The 16503-nt window shown below is 42.5% G+C and overlaps 2 protein-coding genes across 5 annotated transcripts; one reads left to right on the top strand and one right to left on the bottom strand.

Moving 5' to 3' along the window:
- The first annotated feature begins 707 nt into the window (after positions 1–707).
- Positions 708–6853, top strand: LOC124121684 (BTB/POZ domain-containing protein 6-like). Of its 2 annotated transcripts, XM_048389456.1 has the most exons (4): positions 762–792; positions 4182–4261; positions 4466–4743; positions 5186–6853. In XM_048389456.1, the coding sequence occupies exons 2-4, from the start codon at positions 4223–4225 to the stop codon at positions 6261–6263; spliced, it is 1395 nt and encodes a 464-aa protein (XP_048245413.1). In that variant the 5' UTR covers positions 762–792; positions 4182–4222; the 3' UTR covers positions 6264–6853. The 2 variants fall into 2 exon arrangements, with proteins under 2 accessions (XP_046340690.2, XP_048245413.1); XM_046484734.2 differs by lacking the exon at positions 4182–4261 and having other exon boundaries at positions 708–792.
- Positions 6854–9038: 2185 nt separating this feature from the next.
- Positions 9039–16503, bottom strand: LOC124121685. Of its 3 annotated transcripts, none has more exons than XM_046484735.2 (2): positions 15999–16503; positions 9039–9659 (listed from the first exon to the last, which is right to left on the bottom strand). In XM_046484735.2, the coding sequence occupies exons 1-2, from the start codon at positions 16384–16386 to the stop codon at positions 9289–9291; spliced, it is 759 nt and encodes a 252-aa protein (XP_046340691.1). In that variant the 5' UTR covers positions 16387–16503; the 3' UTR covers positions 9039–9288. The 3 variants fall into 3 exon arrangements, with proteins under 3 accessions (XP_046340691.1, XP_048245553.1, XP_048245552.1); XM_048389596.1 differs by lacking the exon at positions 15999–16503 and adding an exon at positions 11975–12935; XM_048389595.1 differs by lacking the exon at positions 15999–16503 and adding an exon at positions 12034–12934.

A 16503-nucleotide genomic window follows, 5' to 3' on the forward strand; every position in this document is an offset into this window, starting at 1 on the left:
AGCACAACGCACACGTATCCTGAGCACGACGCACACGTATCGCACAACAATGCGATCACAAGACCACCATTTAAGTTGGTTTAATTCATGCAGACATGTTTCTCACATACTCAAAGAGCACTTAAATACATACAAAAATACAGGATTGAGATTATGTAAATATTCAAGCAGCTCACATACCACAAGGCAAAGGGCACTTAAACACATACAAAAATACAGGATTGAGATTATGTAAATATTCAAGCAGCTCACATACCACAAGGCAAAGGGCACTTAAACTTCATACAAGAACACAGGATTCAGATTATGTAAATATTCAAGCATCTCACATGCTACAAGGTCAAGAGTATTTTATTCTCAATCCCAAATTTGAAAAATGTGACATTCGGCTTGTTGACATGGATACCACCTTAACTAAATATAGAAAATGTGACATGTGGCTTGTTGACATGGATACCACCTTAACTAAATATAAAATTGCGAAATGTAAACCCCAAAGGCTGGAGCTGCTGGAATATTGCTCGACATGAAGGGAAAGTTGAAGTCATCCCTCTTAAATTTGGATAAAATGTTACTCAATCAAAATTGGCAAATTCTGTAATTTAAGCACCTGGTTTAAAACGTGCAGTCCCATTACGCACTGACAAGCTTGATACGCGAGAGCTCCAGGTGGAGTTATCTCCCTTGCTATGTAGAAACTGAGAAAAGCACACATAAAATATCAAACTTTCAAGCGGAAGTCGTAACGCAACCATTGTAAACATTCACATTCGCTGGTCTCGTCACACGAAGGTAGGTTGTAAATTGTTGGTGTAAGCTAATAGCGTTGTGGGGCAATGTTTTAAGTGCAGATTACATATATTCACAGCATGTGGATCCACAATGCACATGTAACGATATATCCTACCTCACAAAAACAGAAATGTGTACCTTATATTTTGTCGAGAGCGCGAGATGAAGATGTGAATCAATCGAATGCGAGAAAAACCCTTGATGATTTTGTTTGGGGAGTGAGTTATCGCGGATATGTGTGTGATATCAAGTCCCAGCAAGAGGTGGATCTTGTCTGTATCAATGCCCTCTCTTAGTGGACAACGTCTATACAATCGGGCTAGCGCCGGAACCCAGCGAAGTCAAGAAACGAGCACGCTGTAGACTGACAATATGTCATGTGTTATTATTCTAGAAATAGGTGTCGCATGTGTTGTGTCAAGATGGAGAGACACATCCCGTGAACTACAAGACCATGTACAGTAGCAGCAGTTATTGATTGAAGTGAAGCACGTCCTTTTTTATCATATAGATTCTAGCTTTGTTGACCCTGGCAGTAGATGACACAGCCTCGATCAGAGTTGGTCCCTTTAGTGATATTTTTAAAATTTGTATGTGAAGTTTTTTGTCACTCTGAATTTTTATGCTTAGATCTAAATATTAAACAGATGATGCGGTTTACTGGTCTCTTGTATTTCTAGTGATAATGTTGTCGTACACAGTACGGGATGACTGCTGCGATATATATCAGTCAGCAGCATCACATCTTGTTTGAATTCGTGTTCCCTATATATCAGTCCCTGCGAAGTGTTACGAAAACCCAACAATTGCAGGAAACCAAAGTGGAGTGCGCCCCACTCCCTGCTTCATAAAATGTCCATACTCCATATTGCAGTAATACACCTACCCTATCAATGCATATATATACACTCACTATCTGCTCACTATGGAATAAACTTGTAAACTGTACAGCTAACAATTTCGTTTTCCTAAACCCCATTTCTGCATCCACAAGCACTGTATATGTGGTTGCTAATCTAATGTTCCCTTTGGAGGCGGTTGGGGTCTTACTTGCATTTTCCTCATTTCTGGTTGGTTCGTTCGTTTAAAGCCGCACTCAGCACTATTCCAGCTGTATGACGGCGGTCTGTAAATAATGGAGTCTGGACCAGACAGTCCAGTGATTGACATTATGAGCATCGATCCACGCAATTGGGATCGATGACATGCATCAACCAAGTCAGCGAGCCTTACCACCCGATCCCGTTAGTCGCCTCTTGCGACAAGCATAGTCGCCTTTTACGGCAAGCATGGGTTGCTGAAGACGTATTCTACCCCGGATCTTCACGGGTCTCATAATTCTGGAAGACACGATGTACTAACCCTTATCACAAATTGAATTACGTCATAATAGTCATTCATGCGATACCTAATGTGTTTGAATAAGTTAGTGCAGAAATGTTTTCATATTGACCAAATCGCAAGGCCCTGACACAACCTAGTACTTTGACGACATTGCGAAGGTAAAATACAAACGGTAATTCATGCGACCTTAAAGAGTTTATGAGATTAGTGGTTGAGGGTGGACGTAATTGTTGGAGACTCCAGGTTAATATAGTTATATAGTTATGTCTTTGGTTATATATGGATGAACCGTGTTAAGTTTTGTATACTCACAATTTTCGGCGATTATCTTCACAATTTCTCACAATACCGATTGTCATATCTCTGACAATTGTAGGTGCGATCGTTCGGCCATTGCGTTCATCTGCTTTCTACAGCTACATCTGTGAGGAACAACTCACTCTAGACACTTCCCTCTCAAGATTAACGTCGTCCAATATATATACGACGTCATCAATTTGCGAGCGTATGTTCGAATCTCCATACAGGACGTCATGACAACAATGTTTTATCGTGAAATAAACCACGCTTCGGTCCTCATTATTCTTTGCGATTTGTCGCGTACCTATCTTATCTTGTATAATGGGCCGGTGGTTCCTTTGCAGAAATAAACACTTTCTCACTCTGGTACGATACCTCTCTTCATAAACATCACTGAAGCCCTACATAGCATCTAAGTCGCGACAAGTGAACTTCCTAATTCGTCAGACAGTGCCGATGCTTCTAACTTCTTAGTACGAGTGAATAAAGCATTCAGGTCAGCAAATCAGATTTCCGAATCTCAAAAATGAACATATTTCCGAATGGAAATAGTAACAGCCGTTCTTATTACACACTCGGGAGGCTCGGGTGGCCCGGTCGTCTTAGGTGCCGCGATTCGCTTTGCAGAGTTGCGTCCCTTGGACACGCCAGAAACCTTTGGTTGTGGGTTCGAATCCCGGTTTCCCCCCGATTATGTTTCTAGGTTTGTCAGCACCATACCCGTGCTCATGGGTTTCACCGAAGTGGCAAACGTCTGAGACCTGATTCACTACCGGCTTTCCTCCCACAGTAAGCTGACACGCCGCGATATAACTGTAATACTGTTCAAAGCGGCGTTAAACCCAACTCACTATTTATACATATTGTCGTTTCTTGGCTATGACATGTGTGCCAAAAAGAGAGTGAGTGAGTGAGTATGGTTTTACGCCGCTTTTAGCAATATTCCAGCAATATCACGGCGGGGGCCACCAGAAATGGGCTTCACACATTGTACCCATGTCGGGAATCGAACCCGGGTCTTCGGCGTGACGGGCGAACGCTTTACCACTAGGCTACCCCACCGCCCCGCCAAAAAGGGAGTGCTATTGAAGCAAAACGTATATTCTATGTGGGTTTTATGTTCAAATCGAGACGAAAAATGAAACCGAGTTTAGATACCCGACATCATTCTGTTGGTTGAAAAACACCAACATCCTTCAGTGTAACCTATCTCACTTTTGTGCTCAGGTACTTGATTTTATCCCCAGTGAAATTTGAAACGATCTGTCTACTGGGTATAAGAATCTTTTGACAGTTTAAAATGAAGTTGATCAACGTCAATCAAACGCACAATCTCTTTCCACATGAGGTTCAAGTAAATATTAAATGGCTCTCAATATTTCATATTGATTCTGGGGGCACGAGTGGCCCAGTCGTCTAAGGCGCCGCGATTCGCTGTGCAGAGTTGCGTCCCTTGGTCACGCAAGAAACCTATGATTGTGGGTTCGAATCCCGGTTCGCCCCGATTGTGTTTCTAGGTTTGTCAGCACCATACCCTTGCTCGTGGGTTTCACCGAAGTGGTAAACATCTGAGACCTGCATCACTTCGGGCTTTCCTCCCACATTAAGCTGACACGCCACGATATAACTGGAATACTGTTAAAAGCGACGTTAAACCAAACTCACTCACTCACTCACTCATATTTATTCTCGCATACAGCATGTCTAAAATAGGATGATGTATTTTCTTGTTTGTCGCATTGCAGGTGTTCTGCTGTGCCGTGTCAGGCAACAGACACACTTTTTTATGCAGATTGTGCGAGCAGCGGGTGCACCGGATGGGCAGGTCATTCTTACACTTTTTACACGTGGTGTCCTCCCTGATTTTCAGGGATCCATACCCATAATTTTTGCAGCTATTTTGTTATCTGTTTCGTCTGATAATCGAGATAGGCTATTCTCTGGCGTTGAAGTTTTATTATTAAGATGGTGCGTATAATTTGCTACAGCATGTTCAAATATTAAACCATCGTATGTTGCCGTTTTCTAGATTGAGAAAATGTCAAGTGAGAGCCGAAAGTCTGGCTATGTGGACGACTGGCAGGCAGGGAAGTCCGTCACAGAATGTAATCTGCGCATGCTCGACACAGAAGACTTCAGTGACGTCACCTTCCGGGTAGGATCAGAGAAGCAGATGGTCCGAGCTCACCGCTACGTTCTTGTCAGTCGCAGCTGTGTCTTCCATGCTATGTTCTGTGGCCCTCTGGCGGAGACAGAGGAGGTGACAATCCCGGATATTGAACCAGACGTCTTCAGGGAGTTCTTAAGGTAAGGTCCTTGCTTTGTTGTATAATTTGTTTGTTTGTTTGTTGTTTAAGGCCGCACTCAGCAGTATTTCAGCTATATGACGGCGGTCTGTAAATAATCGAGTCTGGAGCAGATAGTCCAGTGATTGACGTCATGAGCATCGAACCGCGTAATTGGGACTTATTCTACCCCAGATCTTCACGGGTCCTTTGTTGTGTAAACTGACGAACATAGAGACAGGCCGACATACTGGAGTGGATAGCTACATTGGATCCACGAATATTATTTCGTTCATATTAGCCCTAGATGATTTTTTTCCGTAACAGGTGAAGTATTCAAGAAATCCTATCCAGTTAATTGAATAACTAAACTGCCTTGTGTTCCTTAGGATGTTATTATCTAGCCCTATCAACCTATTTCATTTGGTTCGTCATATCTATTTCATGCTTTGTGTTTATTGTAGGTATGTGTACACAGACAAGGCAACCATCAAAGCAGATACAGTTGCCGGACTTTTGTACACATCCAGGAAGTATTTTATAGATTCGTTGTACAGTCTTTGTGTAACATTCCTGGAGAAGTCCCTGTCAGAACACAGTGTCTGCCAGATCCTGGAGCAGTGTCATGGTTACGGGGAGCTGGGCTTGGAACAGAAGGCCCTGAAGATCCTGACAGAAGGAGGGGAGAGAGTCATCAAATCTCAAGGATTTGTGGATCTTTGTTCAGACTGTCTCGAAAAGTGCCTAAAATCAGATAGTATGAAAGCAAAAGAGGAGGATATTTTTGACGCAGTGTTTACTTGGACAAAGGCAAGATGCCAGGATGAAGCTGTGGTTGACACACCAGAGAACAGACGGAGACTCCTGGGAGAGATGAGGTATGAGATCCGGTTTACCAGCATGCCCCTGGAGTTCCTGGTGAACGTTGTTGGTCCTTCCGGAGTGCTGACCGATGATGAAAAAGTTCGAATAATGGACAGAAAAATAAACTCAGCTGTTGATATTTCTCCATTTAACCATTCTCAGAGAATATTACACACGTCCCACAGAGATTATGTGTCTAAAACATACAGATATGTAAACAGGTTTCGGTATTATTCAAATTTGATTAGTTCGAATGCAGGTAGACACTCCATCTCGTTTTCATCATCTCAGAGCATTCTCCTAGAAGGGTGTCAGGTATATGGTGGACCCGATGGTGAAGTGTATACACTGAGTATCAGGGTGTATAACTCCAATAACACGGCGATTGCTGAGCCGTTTCTGAACACCAGGATGAAACATGGAGGCAGTTATCAGTTGAATGACGTCATGTTCCCCGAGGGTGTTTCCCTTACAGCAGGGACATCCTATACTCTGTGTGTGGACATGGATGGGAGTCCCACTGCAAGTGGTCGGGAAGGACCAGATACAGTAACAGAAGATGGAGTAGTGTTCACCTTCACACACTCTTCAATGTGTACGACAGGTACATCAACAAAAAGTGGACAAATACCTGGCTTGATATGGAACTTTTATCAAAATGCGGTAAAACGGAAATGAAGATAAATTGCTAACAATAGTGAAAAACATGCACAGTATTATGAAATCAGTGGAACAAGCAAGTAATATATTGTCAGATTACTTTCCAAATATTTCACAGGTGTCAGACAGGGAGGGCATTTATCAGTCCTGTTATTTTAAAGCGACGTTTAACCCTACCTTACATCTATGGGCTGTCGAGGGGTTAAGATTAATATTTCGGCTGTTTATGAATATTTTATTTTGGCTTCAGCTTCGAGTTCATCCTTATGCTGATGACGGTGTTCTTTTCGACGAAACGCCCCAAAGATTGCAAAATACTATTTGAGGAAAATTTTCTTGAAATTGTTGTACGTATAGATGTGCGTGATTGCGTGCGTGCGTGCGTTCATGCCTTTGAGTTGCATTTAGAAGTGATACACATCAGGAAGAGAATTTATGGATGTCACCTTCTTTATTATGAGGAACACAGCGTGTCGGGGTACATACTTTCTCCTTTATCAGGTGAATGAAAGGTGAAGGATTCTGACATCCATTAATTCCCCTCCTTATGTGCAATATTGTCTGTAACACCGTGTATTAACAGTGTAATAAAACACGACAAAGTTGAAGGGGTTTGTAGTCTGTTTATTCCCAGAGATTACTCTGTTTTACGATACGGCTGGTCATCCTCGTCCTGAGTCTTGACGCTGATGAGCGAGTCTACCACCACCTGGACCACTCACCACTCACATCACCACTCAGGCGGAACTATCAACAAGGACTCGAATTTGTCGTCACTGAGTTTTGAATCTCCACCATGTCGTAACTGCGTTTGGGGTTAACTGAGCCCTACTACGGTTACCTATTTTATTGTCGTTCCATGTCGTTATAGGCAAGGTAAGCCATGACTTGGCAACTCGCTTGGTCAGAATCGGGTCATCATAGTCAAGGGGTTATTGGTTTATCGACTCTTAGTCCGAACTGTATCCATCAACATTCATGTGCTGCCCCTTGCGTACAAGGACTGAACAAAACACACGGGTCATACTCACATACTTTTAATAACGCTCCAGTCCATCTTCAAATGCAACTTCTAAACAAAACAGGCTACTCGTCATAGACTGGACACACAGAGTGGTATCGATCTGCCTCAGTCACTACCAGAACCGCGCCACCCTTCTAGTCTATCTTTTTAAAGGGGTTGAATCTGACCTTTCTTTGTCACATGTCACAATACCTCAGTTTGATTATAAAGCGAGTGCCAGATTGAGCATCTCTCTATTGATTTTGTGACTCACTGCGGATTCTACAAATGAGTGAGTGAGTGAGTATGGTTTTACGCCGCTTTTAGCAATATTCCAGCAATATCACGGCGGGGGCCACCAGAAATGGGCTTCACACATTGTACCCATGTCGGGAATCGAACCCGGGTCTTCGGCGTGACGAGCGAACGCTTTAACCACTAGGCTACACGACCGCCCCTCTACAATTTAAAAGTATCTTACCTCGCTGCTTGATTCATTAACTAATCGACGATAACATGGAACCAATCCAATGATAAATATGAAATGTCCAGAATACTCTTGTGAAATGTCTTTTGCTCTATTAATTCCTTTCGAACTAAAAGTTCTCTGTCACGAATTTTGTATACCTAATGCAACTCATCATTGCAGCTATAAACGGTTTAATTTGTTACAATAATGTTTTTGAGACGCGTTTTAACCTTTTAACAAAATCGCCTTGTATTAAATTGCATCTAAGTTTCCTGTTTGTGTATGGTCTCTTTAACTCTGGATGAAACCGTAACTGTTCCTGGCACTGGGATTGTACGGGGACACGGGGGGCCCAGAGTTGCGTCCCTTGGGCACGCCAGAAACCTATGATTATGGGTTCGAATCCCGGTTCGCCCCGATTATGTTTCTAGGTTTGTCAGCGCCGTGCTCGTGGGTTTCACCGAAGTGGTAAACGTCTTAGACCTGCATCACTTCGGGCTTTCCTCCCACATTAAGCTGACACGCCGCGATATAACGGGAATACTGTTAAAAGCGGCGTTAAACCCAACTCACTCACTCACTGAGATTGTACAGAGGACGCTGTCAACACAACGTCAAATCACAGGAACTCGATGATAGCGTGTTTAGCATAATATATTCGTATAGGAAAAAAATCACACACCTCTATATACATACAGAAAAAGGTGTCCGGCAATTACGGCGCTACACGGGCTTGAACAAATCTTGATGGTGGAGATCTGCTGCATGACATCGTAACCTTCCCCGAAACTGTGGTCTGAGGCCGGATGAATCTCGATGGCTCGAGATCTGCCAAACGACATCGTGTTCCCCAGGGTTGTCTCCCTTCCAGCGGGTGCGATCAACACTGTGTGTGTGGACATGTATGGGCCTGACACTGTCTCTGGGGAGGCAGAACACAAGACTACCAGAGTGAATGGAGTAGTGTTCACCTTCAGACACTCTACAATGTCTAGTACAAGAACATCACTCCACTGGGGGAAAATACCTGGCATGATATTCAATCGTTCATGATAATAAACTGCATTAAACTGCATTTTACTGTCATAACGTATTGTCAATTCCTTGTAATTCGGGGATTTACACAGGCGTTAGACAATGCACCAGTTTGCGAGCAGAGATGAATATTAATGTCATATTTAAAATATTAGACTGAGATATCACTGTAGGTTATGTGGAGAGTGAGAGAGCGAATTGTGTTCAAAAGCAGCACACACGTGTGTCATCATGAGATCACATGGCTAGATATTCTGGAGTTTTTACTGGAGTAAATAAAAATAAATCTTGTCATATGTTTATTCAAATTCAATCAAATATAGTGGGCAGATGACCACACTGACAGCCCACTTCAACCCATCCCCACTCACTGTATCTTAGTTGTCAGGGCAACACCAGCGTGTTCTAATGAATGTGCGTCTTATATATTTCAATATTAAAAAATATACATAATATTGTGTCATTAACACGTGTATTGACAGTGTAAGAAAACACGACATGGCCGATGGGGTTTGCAGTCTGTTTATTCCCAGAGATTACTCTGTTTTACGATACGGCTGGTCATCCTCGTCCTGAGTCTTGACGCTGATGAGCGAGTCTATCACCACCTGGGCCATCTTCCTCACACGGGATGCGATGTTCTCACTCAGTGTCGGACCCACATCCGTCACACCACCAGAGTCAGGCGGAACTCTCAACAAGGGCTCGAACTCCTCCTTTAATGAAGGTATCGAATCTTCCTGTCTGTGTGTTGTCTTCAACTCGAGATGAAATAGTTCCTGGCACTGAGATTCAACAGAGGACTTTTCTTGTTCGTTTGACGCTGTCAACACAACTTCCGATAGATGTTCTGGGTGAAAAGTCGATACGGTTTTTAGAACTGCAGCTATGTCTCCGGCTTCTGTATCTAGAAGTACAAAACATAAAGTTATTGACAGATTTGTAATGTGTCGTGTGCACATAGCTCCATTCCAGCCAACGTTGCTAGATTTTACATACTCACCGCCGAAAGAAATGCACACCATAGAACATATAGAGAAGTATGTACGTTAAGAAAAGATGTTTCAAATGTGTACCACTTAATGACCAAACCAACAATCAGTCAAGTGTCTCCACAGTGTCTTTATTCTTATCACGATATGCTGCACGTGATTTCCAACTGTACACGCTAATCCTGCACGAGACAAATGGAGCATCTCGTGTCATGGGTCTATGACGTCACATGTGATGCGTTCATGAGCATCGGTTCACACAACATACCAGTTTGTTCGTTTGTGCACCAAACCAATCTAATATCTCTTTAATAGGAGTAATTCTTCATATATTAACCAAAATATATGGTGTTCGCGTTTCTTTTGTTTTTTAAAAAACAAACAAAATCATTTACTCATTTTTGGTTTATCTATTTCAATGTGTTCAGCCTTGACATCGCGAAAGGTCACGTGGCACCCTTTAATGAAGAAGTGAAAATCAACACGCTCTCATGCTTGCATGTCAGGGACAGCTGCGAACGAAGGGCTAGGTCACCACCGGAATAAGAAAAGACAACCGTGATCTACCCAGCGTTTTACTCTAAAGATAGAGAATGTTATTGTTCACCTTTGGGATATTTTGGGTCACATAATCAGAAATCAGGCACACTTCTACGGAGTTTTCGAATGATTTGTATCGGAAATGTTCACTGTGAGTGATCTGGTCGTGCAGTCGTGAACAAACAACTCCCGAAACAGTGCCACAAAATACACTTCGAAGAGGACACTGATGGCACACCCGGATCATCCCAAGTAAGTCTAGATATCTGTCCAGATAGTTTAAACTGACTTCATTTCACCACGCTTATCCTTTTACGTTAAATCAAATTGGAAGTTGCGAAAGTAGTCGGGTGCGTCACGCTCATTGGGACCCTCGATCTATTGAACGGTACTCGAACATTGTAAATGGATATAGCTCGATTACATAATGTCTGTGGAAGCTCAATGCATAACTTATATAGGATGCAAACCGAACTTGATGCGTGTGACTATCTTGTTTGGTTTAATAAAGTGTTTGTTAATATCCCTCGCTCACACGAGATTGCTTCAGTTCTGCCTTGTAGGGTTTTTTTATGAATGAAAAAAGTAGTCCCGGTGTGACAGAGGTCACGGTTATCCAATCAAAACGAATAAAACAAGGTCAACCCTGTACGACACACGGATTTAGTATCTTACCACTTGTATCTTCACCACGTGGGTAATAAAATGATATATTTCATGTCCGTGCCTGGAACGCGGTTCTCCCGGGGAAATATAAGTCCACCTAAACACTCATGGTTGCCACGATCTGCTCAACGTGAGGTCATACAAGTCACTTACTCGTGCACTGTCGTGATTCCGGGTTAGACTATGTAAACTATGCTTGTCGCAAGAGGTTGAAGTGGGCTGATAGTGTGCTTCTTTAAAGTAATTCGCTCATCTGCCCACAATGAATTAACATTTGATTTTTGATTGAATTTGAATAATCATATGACAATATTTATTTTTATTTACTCCAGTAAAAACTCCAGAATATCTAGCCATGTGATCTCATGATGACACACGTGTGTGTTGCCTTTAAACACCATTCGCTCTCTCACTCACAAAGAATCTACAGTGGCATCTCTTCACCTCTTCTATTATAAAGCTGGAATATTGTGGCGTAAAACAACTTTCGTTTACTCTCTGTATATATCACTGACACGGCAAATGTCATGCCTGTATCAACACATCCATCAACGCCCCAGCAATCAATCAACCAATACAAGAAAGGCAAGAAAGGAGACGCCGATATAAATACATCTTCACTTCTCTCACAATCATCAGTCAATCAGTCAGACAACATGAAATCCAGACAATCGAAGGTCGCAGACACAGATTCATTATATAACCCGAGGGGATTCTGGGTAATAATATACACGCAGGTAGGTCCCCAGCAACCCATGTCTGTCACACGAGGAGACTAAATGGATCAGGCTGACAGCTTCGGTGACTTGGCTGATGCATATCATCGTATTCCATTTATTGGTGCTCATGATATCAATCACTGGATTGTCTGGTCCACACTCGATTATTTACAGTGTTAGATCACACACACATACACACACACACACACGTTCCAGTATTCAGGAGGTGGACTAATAGAATATCTTGTGAAAAATGGTTATAGGATATGTGTGATGACTATATAAAGTAATAAACCTGTACTTACATGACAGTTTGCCGTATCGCCAGCAGATGTTCATAATAAGCAATGTCTTACGAACTCACCTGAGAATTCGACCGTCATTTTGGAACACGCCTCACTGTGTTGGCCGGAAGGTGACGTCACAAGTCCCGTAAACATCGATACATTGACACCCTTTCTACTGGATTCTAGCTTTGCAATATTTGTTTTTTTCATACTGTTGAAGTGTTGAGTACCAAGAGGTGGACGACACGTCTATGATCTCAAGCAAATATATATATTATTAATAGACGAATAAAAATGGCGCACAAGCTTTTTCACCAGCGACGAAATACGGTTGCAACGAGCCAATTTCAACACTCCCGGGAAAATTTGCCCTGTCCTGTGCGAACACTGCGGACGATAACTACACGATAGATAACGATACAAACACGTTGTCCACGGTGTCGGCTTAACGGGACTGTTTAATGAGTGATTTCGGTAATTCGTTGCAAATTAGGTGTGTCGGATTCGGAGTGCGAGATTAACGGATTAACGGGTCTAAATAGCTCTGATTTAATCGGTTCCCATCATTAGTTTTGGATAAAGCCGATTGTCGGATTAACGAGACTTGGCTGCATAGAAATACGTCACTTCCCATCAGGAAGATACCGCCAGGAGATGTCAAAGTTTAAAAGGCTGAATTGCAGCGCGTGACCTATTAGCAAGAGACCAGATTTCACGGTGCACTTAGGAAGATCAGTGTTTTAAAAAAAGTGTAAAGAGATGACTTGTGACGCACGTAAACAAAGTTTGGTCGATGTGCCTTGGTCATGACCTGAGATGTAACCCATAAAACGTGTACGCCGTGAAAAATATTTCTCTTTCAGAATACGCAGCACAACATTAATATCAAAGATGTTCATATGTGATATGCAAAATCAGCATTTATTTCTATGGCGACTTTGTTTGTTGGTTTTTTATTTCTGAGTGCGGCGTTAAACAACAAAGAAAACAAAGAAAGAAATGCTGATTTTGCATATTAAATATGAACATATATGATAGAAATACGATCATCGTAACTCCCGTACACTAACATGATGCTGTATTATAGGACCGATGCATGTCACCGTATCCTAATAGCGTGGATCGATGCTCATGATGTCAATGACTGGATTGTCTGGTCCAGACTCGTATATTTACAGACCGCCTTCATATAGCTGGAATATTGCTGAGTGCGGCGTTAAACAACAAACAACCAAACTATAGGACCGAGATTCTTTTTAGTAGAAGTGAGTGAGTGAGTAACGCCGCTTTTAACAGTATCAAGTTATATCACGGCGTGATGCAGGTCTTTGACGTTTACCACTTCGGTGACACCCACGAGCACGGGTACGGTGCTGACAAATCTAGAAACATAATCAGGGCGAACCGGGATTCGAACCTACAATCATAGGTTTTTGGCGTGCCCAAGGGACGCAACTCTGCACAGTGAATCGCAGCGCCTCAGACGACTTGGCCACCCGTGCCCCCTTTTAGTAGAAGGGGTCATTAAAACACAGATGTGTTAATCGGAAGTTCCGTCTTCATATTTCCTGCTATATTCTGTCACTGTATAGTGGGACGGTTGGGGGTTGTTAAAAAGGTGAGGAAAGCCATTATTGAAAAAAAATCAATCAAAAACATATACATACACACATACACTCATACACACGCACACATACATACATACACACACATAATCGCATGCACGCACTCATGCACACACATACACGCGCGCAAACATACACATAAACGCACGCACAAACACATACACGTACACACAGACACACTCAAACATACATACACACACATAAACGCACGCACAAACACATACACGTACACACAGACACACTTACACACACATAAACGCACGCACAAACACATACACGCGCGCACACAAATACAAACATACACATAAACGCACGCACAAACACATACACGTACACACAGATACACTCACACATACATAAACGCACGCACAAACACATACACACGCGCATACAAATACAAACATACACATAAACGCACGCACAAACACATACACGTACACACAGACACACACACACACGCACCACCCATGCACACCGAAAACTCCCCGCGACATTACATATAGACAGTAAACGACGTTTATAACGAACACTCTTATAACGAACTAACGGATACAACGAACTTGTTTTGTTGTTCCCGGCCATTTGTGGATTTATGCTGTATATGCTTATAACGAACTAAAATTCGTGGTCCCTTTGAGTTCGTTATAACCGTAGTTTAGTGTACGTATAATTATATACACTCCCTGGCTATACATTAGCGCACGGTATTACTGTAACACAATAGTCACAGATTGACTTACACAGTTACTATGCAGTCCACACAGGAACTGCAATCCGATTATACACTCGTCACGACTCGGCTGTTTTCGGAAAATGGGTCATCAGAGTCGTTTTGACTTTTGTATTAACATTCCGGTCGGGTTTTTTAGGTTGACCGAACACGAAGGCCGAGAGATGGGTATGTGTGGAGACTGGTCCAGATAGAACATGTCACTGAGAGGCGCATTGCTGTGCGTATACTACTGTGTACATAGCTATAAAACTTGCATGGAGACATTGCGAGTGTGGGTTTCTAGGTCGGCAATTCGTATTAAAGACATGGGGTGTATATCAGGGATCGCTTCTTCACCAGCGTATATTAGACTATAAATCACCCCCGCACAATTACACTTACACAATTACAAAATAGGGATGGGCAAATAGGCACTAGCCCGATTGTCTAAATAATATTGTTTGGCTGTTTTTGTTTGTTTGTTTGTTGTTTAACGCCGCACTCAACAGTATTCCAGTTAAATGACGGTGGCCTGTAAATAATCGAGTCTGGACCAGACAATCCAGTGAGTGACATCATGACCATCGCAATTGAGATACGATGACACGCATCAACCAAGTCAGCGAGCCTGACCACCCGGATCCGTTAGTCGCCTCTTACGACAAAGCATGGGTTGCTGAAAACCTATTCAACCCGGAATCTTCACGGGACCTAAATATTGTTAATGAGGGCTGGTACAATGTTAGTCTTTTTAGGGATCTACATACGTTATCAATATTCGGTTATACACTATTTCGGGTTATATACAGCCCTGCTAAAGTATTACATGATAGGCATTTGTATAGTAGAATGCATATCTACATGTTCTACCTGGAACTCCTGAACTGGAGAAATACAAATGTATAACACACGAAGCTCTCTCGCTCTTTGGTAAGGAATGCGTTCACTGCATGTCAGATCAAACAGTGAGGAGCGCTATGTAAACCTGCCTTCCATATGCTTCTATCAATACAGGGTCAATAAGACAAGGTATTACCAGCACACGGGGAAAGCGTGACATAAACCTTCAACAATACACATTGCCTAGGAAACATATTGATTACCAACTTACGTTCCATCCACACAGGATCAACAATAACAAATCATACATCTACTCGCTCTCATTGATAAGGGCGAGCGAGTATTGTTTTACGCTGCTTTTAGCAATACCCCAGCAATATCACGGCGGAGGACAAGAAATGAGCTTCACATATTGTGGGGAATCGAACCCGGGCCTTCGGCGTGACGACAAACGCTTTACCCAGTAGGCTACCCAATCGTCCCTTATTCATAAAGTGTGCGTTTACTAAAAATGATCAGATAGTTATTTTATTATGAAAACTTAACAATGTTAATTACTTTACTATTTATATTCCACCCACACAGGACCTGAATCAACAATAACAAATACATTCTATAATTAGCCTATATCGCTGTAATTGCTTTGGTATCAATAGTCACTGCATACTGCAGACTATAGTATAGCATATGATCAGATAGTGTTACTATTATGAAGTCGTAACGATGTTTATTACTTAAGTTACTTCCCCTCCCCACAAGACCAAATTTATCAATAACAGTAAGTAATGCTAAACATGGATATAACATGGTATAACATGGTATAACATGGTATATCATGAACGGGAAATATATGTGTTTGCCTTACCTGCTTCACTCATTGCAATGGCTAATGTCGGCACTTGCATGACCTCAGCCTGTTGTAGAATACTCTGGCACTCTGAGGCAACGTCCACCCCTCCGTCACAGATCACGTCATCGCAGATACTAAACTCCCCTTCGTGAACGTTGTTCAGTCTCGGCTGACCGCTGTCCAGTCTCGAACACACATACCTCTTCAATATAAAACCACACAGCCGATGTCCTGCACGGCAACCTCGATATAACGCCAAACTCGGGGACCCGTCTTCCACCGGGTCGCCTGTCCTATAACGAGGCGATTCAACTTTCACTGATACTTTCAAACCGTGGGGAGATTCGAGTGCCACAGTTTCGTCATACATGGATGATAGCGAGTGTTTCCGTGACAAAAACATAACTTCAGCGTATCCCCTGTAAGGAGTTAGTCACAGCTGCTTACGCCCCGTCTCTTCACACATACGTACCTATACAGGTCAAGTAGGTATAAAACTCGAGTCAACAGCCAAATGGAG

The sequence above is a fragment of the Haliotis rufescens genome, unplaced genomic scaffold (genome assembly GCF_023055435.1).
Source record: "Haliotis rufescens isolate VD_foot unplaced genomic scaffold, xgHalRufe1.0.p SCAF_8, whole genome shotgun sequence".
In the NCBI taxonomy this organism is placed as follows: Eukaryota; Metazoa; Mollusca; class Gastropoda; order Lepetellida; family Haliotidae; genus Haliotis; species Haliotis rufescens.

What these genes read in the sequence shown, in the direction of transcription:
- LOC124121684 (XM_048389456.1), top strand. Translation starts at nt 4,223, where the DNA reads ATGCAGATTGTGCGAGCAGCGGGTGCACCGGATGGGCAG. An exon ending in CGGGTGCACCGGATGGGCAG is followed by an intron (nt 4,262 to 4,465) that starts GTCATTCTTACA and finishes GCCGTTTTCTAG; the next exon opens with ATTGAGAAAATGTCAAGTGA. An exon ending in GTCTTCAGGGAGTTCTTAAG is followed by an intron (nt 4,744 to 5,185) that starts GTAAGGTCCTTG and finishes TGTTTATTGTAG; the next exon opens with GTATGTGTACACAGACAAGG.
- LOC124121685 (XM_046484735.2), bottom strand. Translation starts at nt 16,386, where the DNA reads ATGTTTTTGTCACGGAAACACTCGCTATCATCCATGTATGACGAAACT. An exon ending in CATTGCAATGAGTGAAGCAG is followed by an intron (nt 9,660 to 15,998) that starts GTAAGGCAAACA and finishes TTGTACTTCTAG; the next exon opens with ATACAGAAGCCGGAGACATA.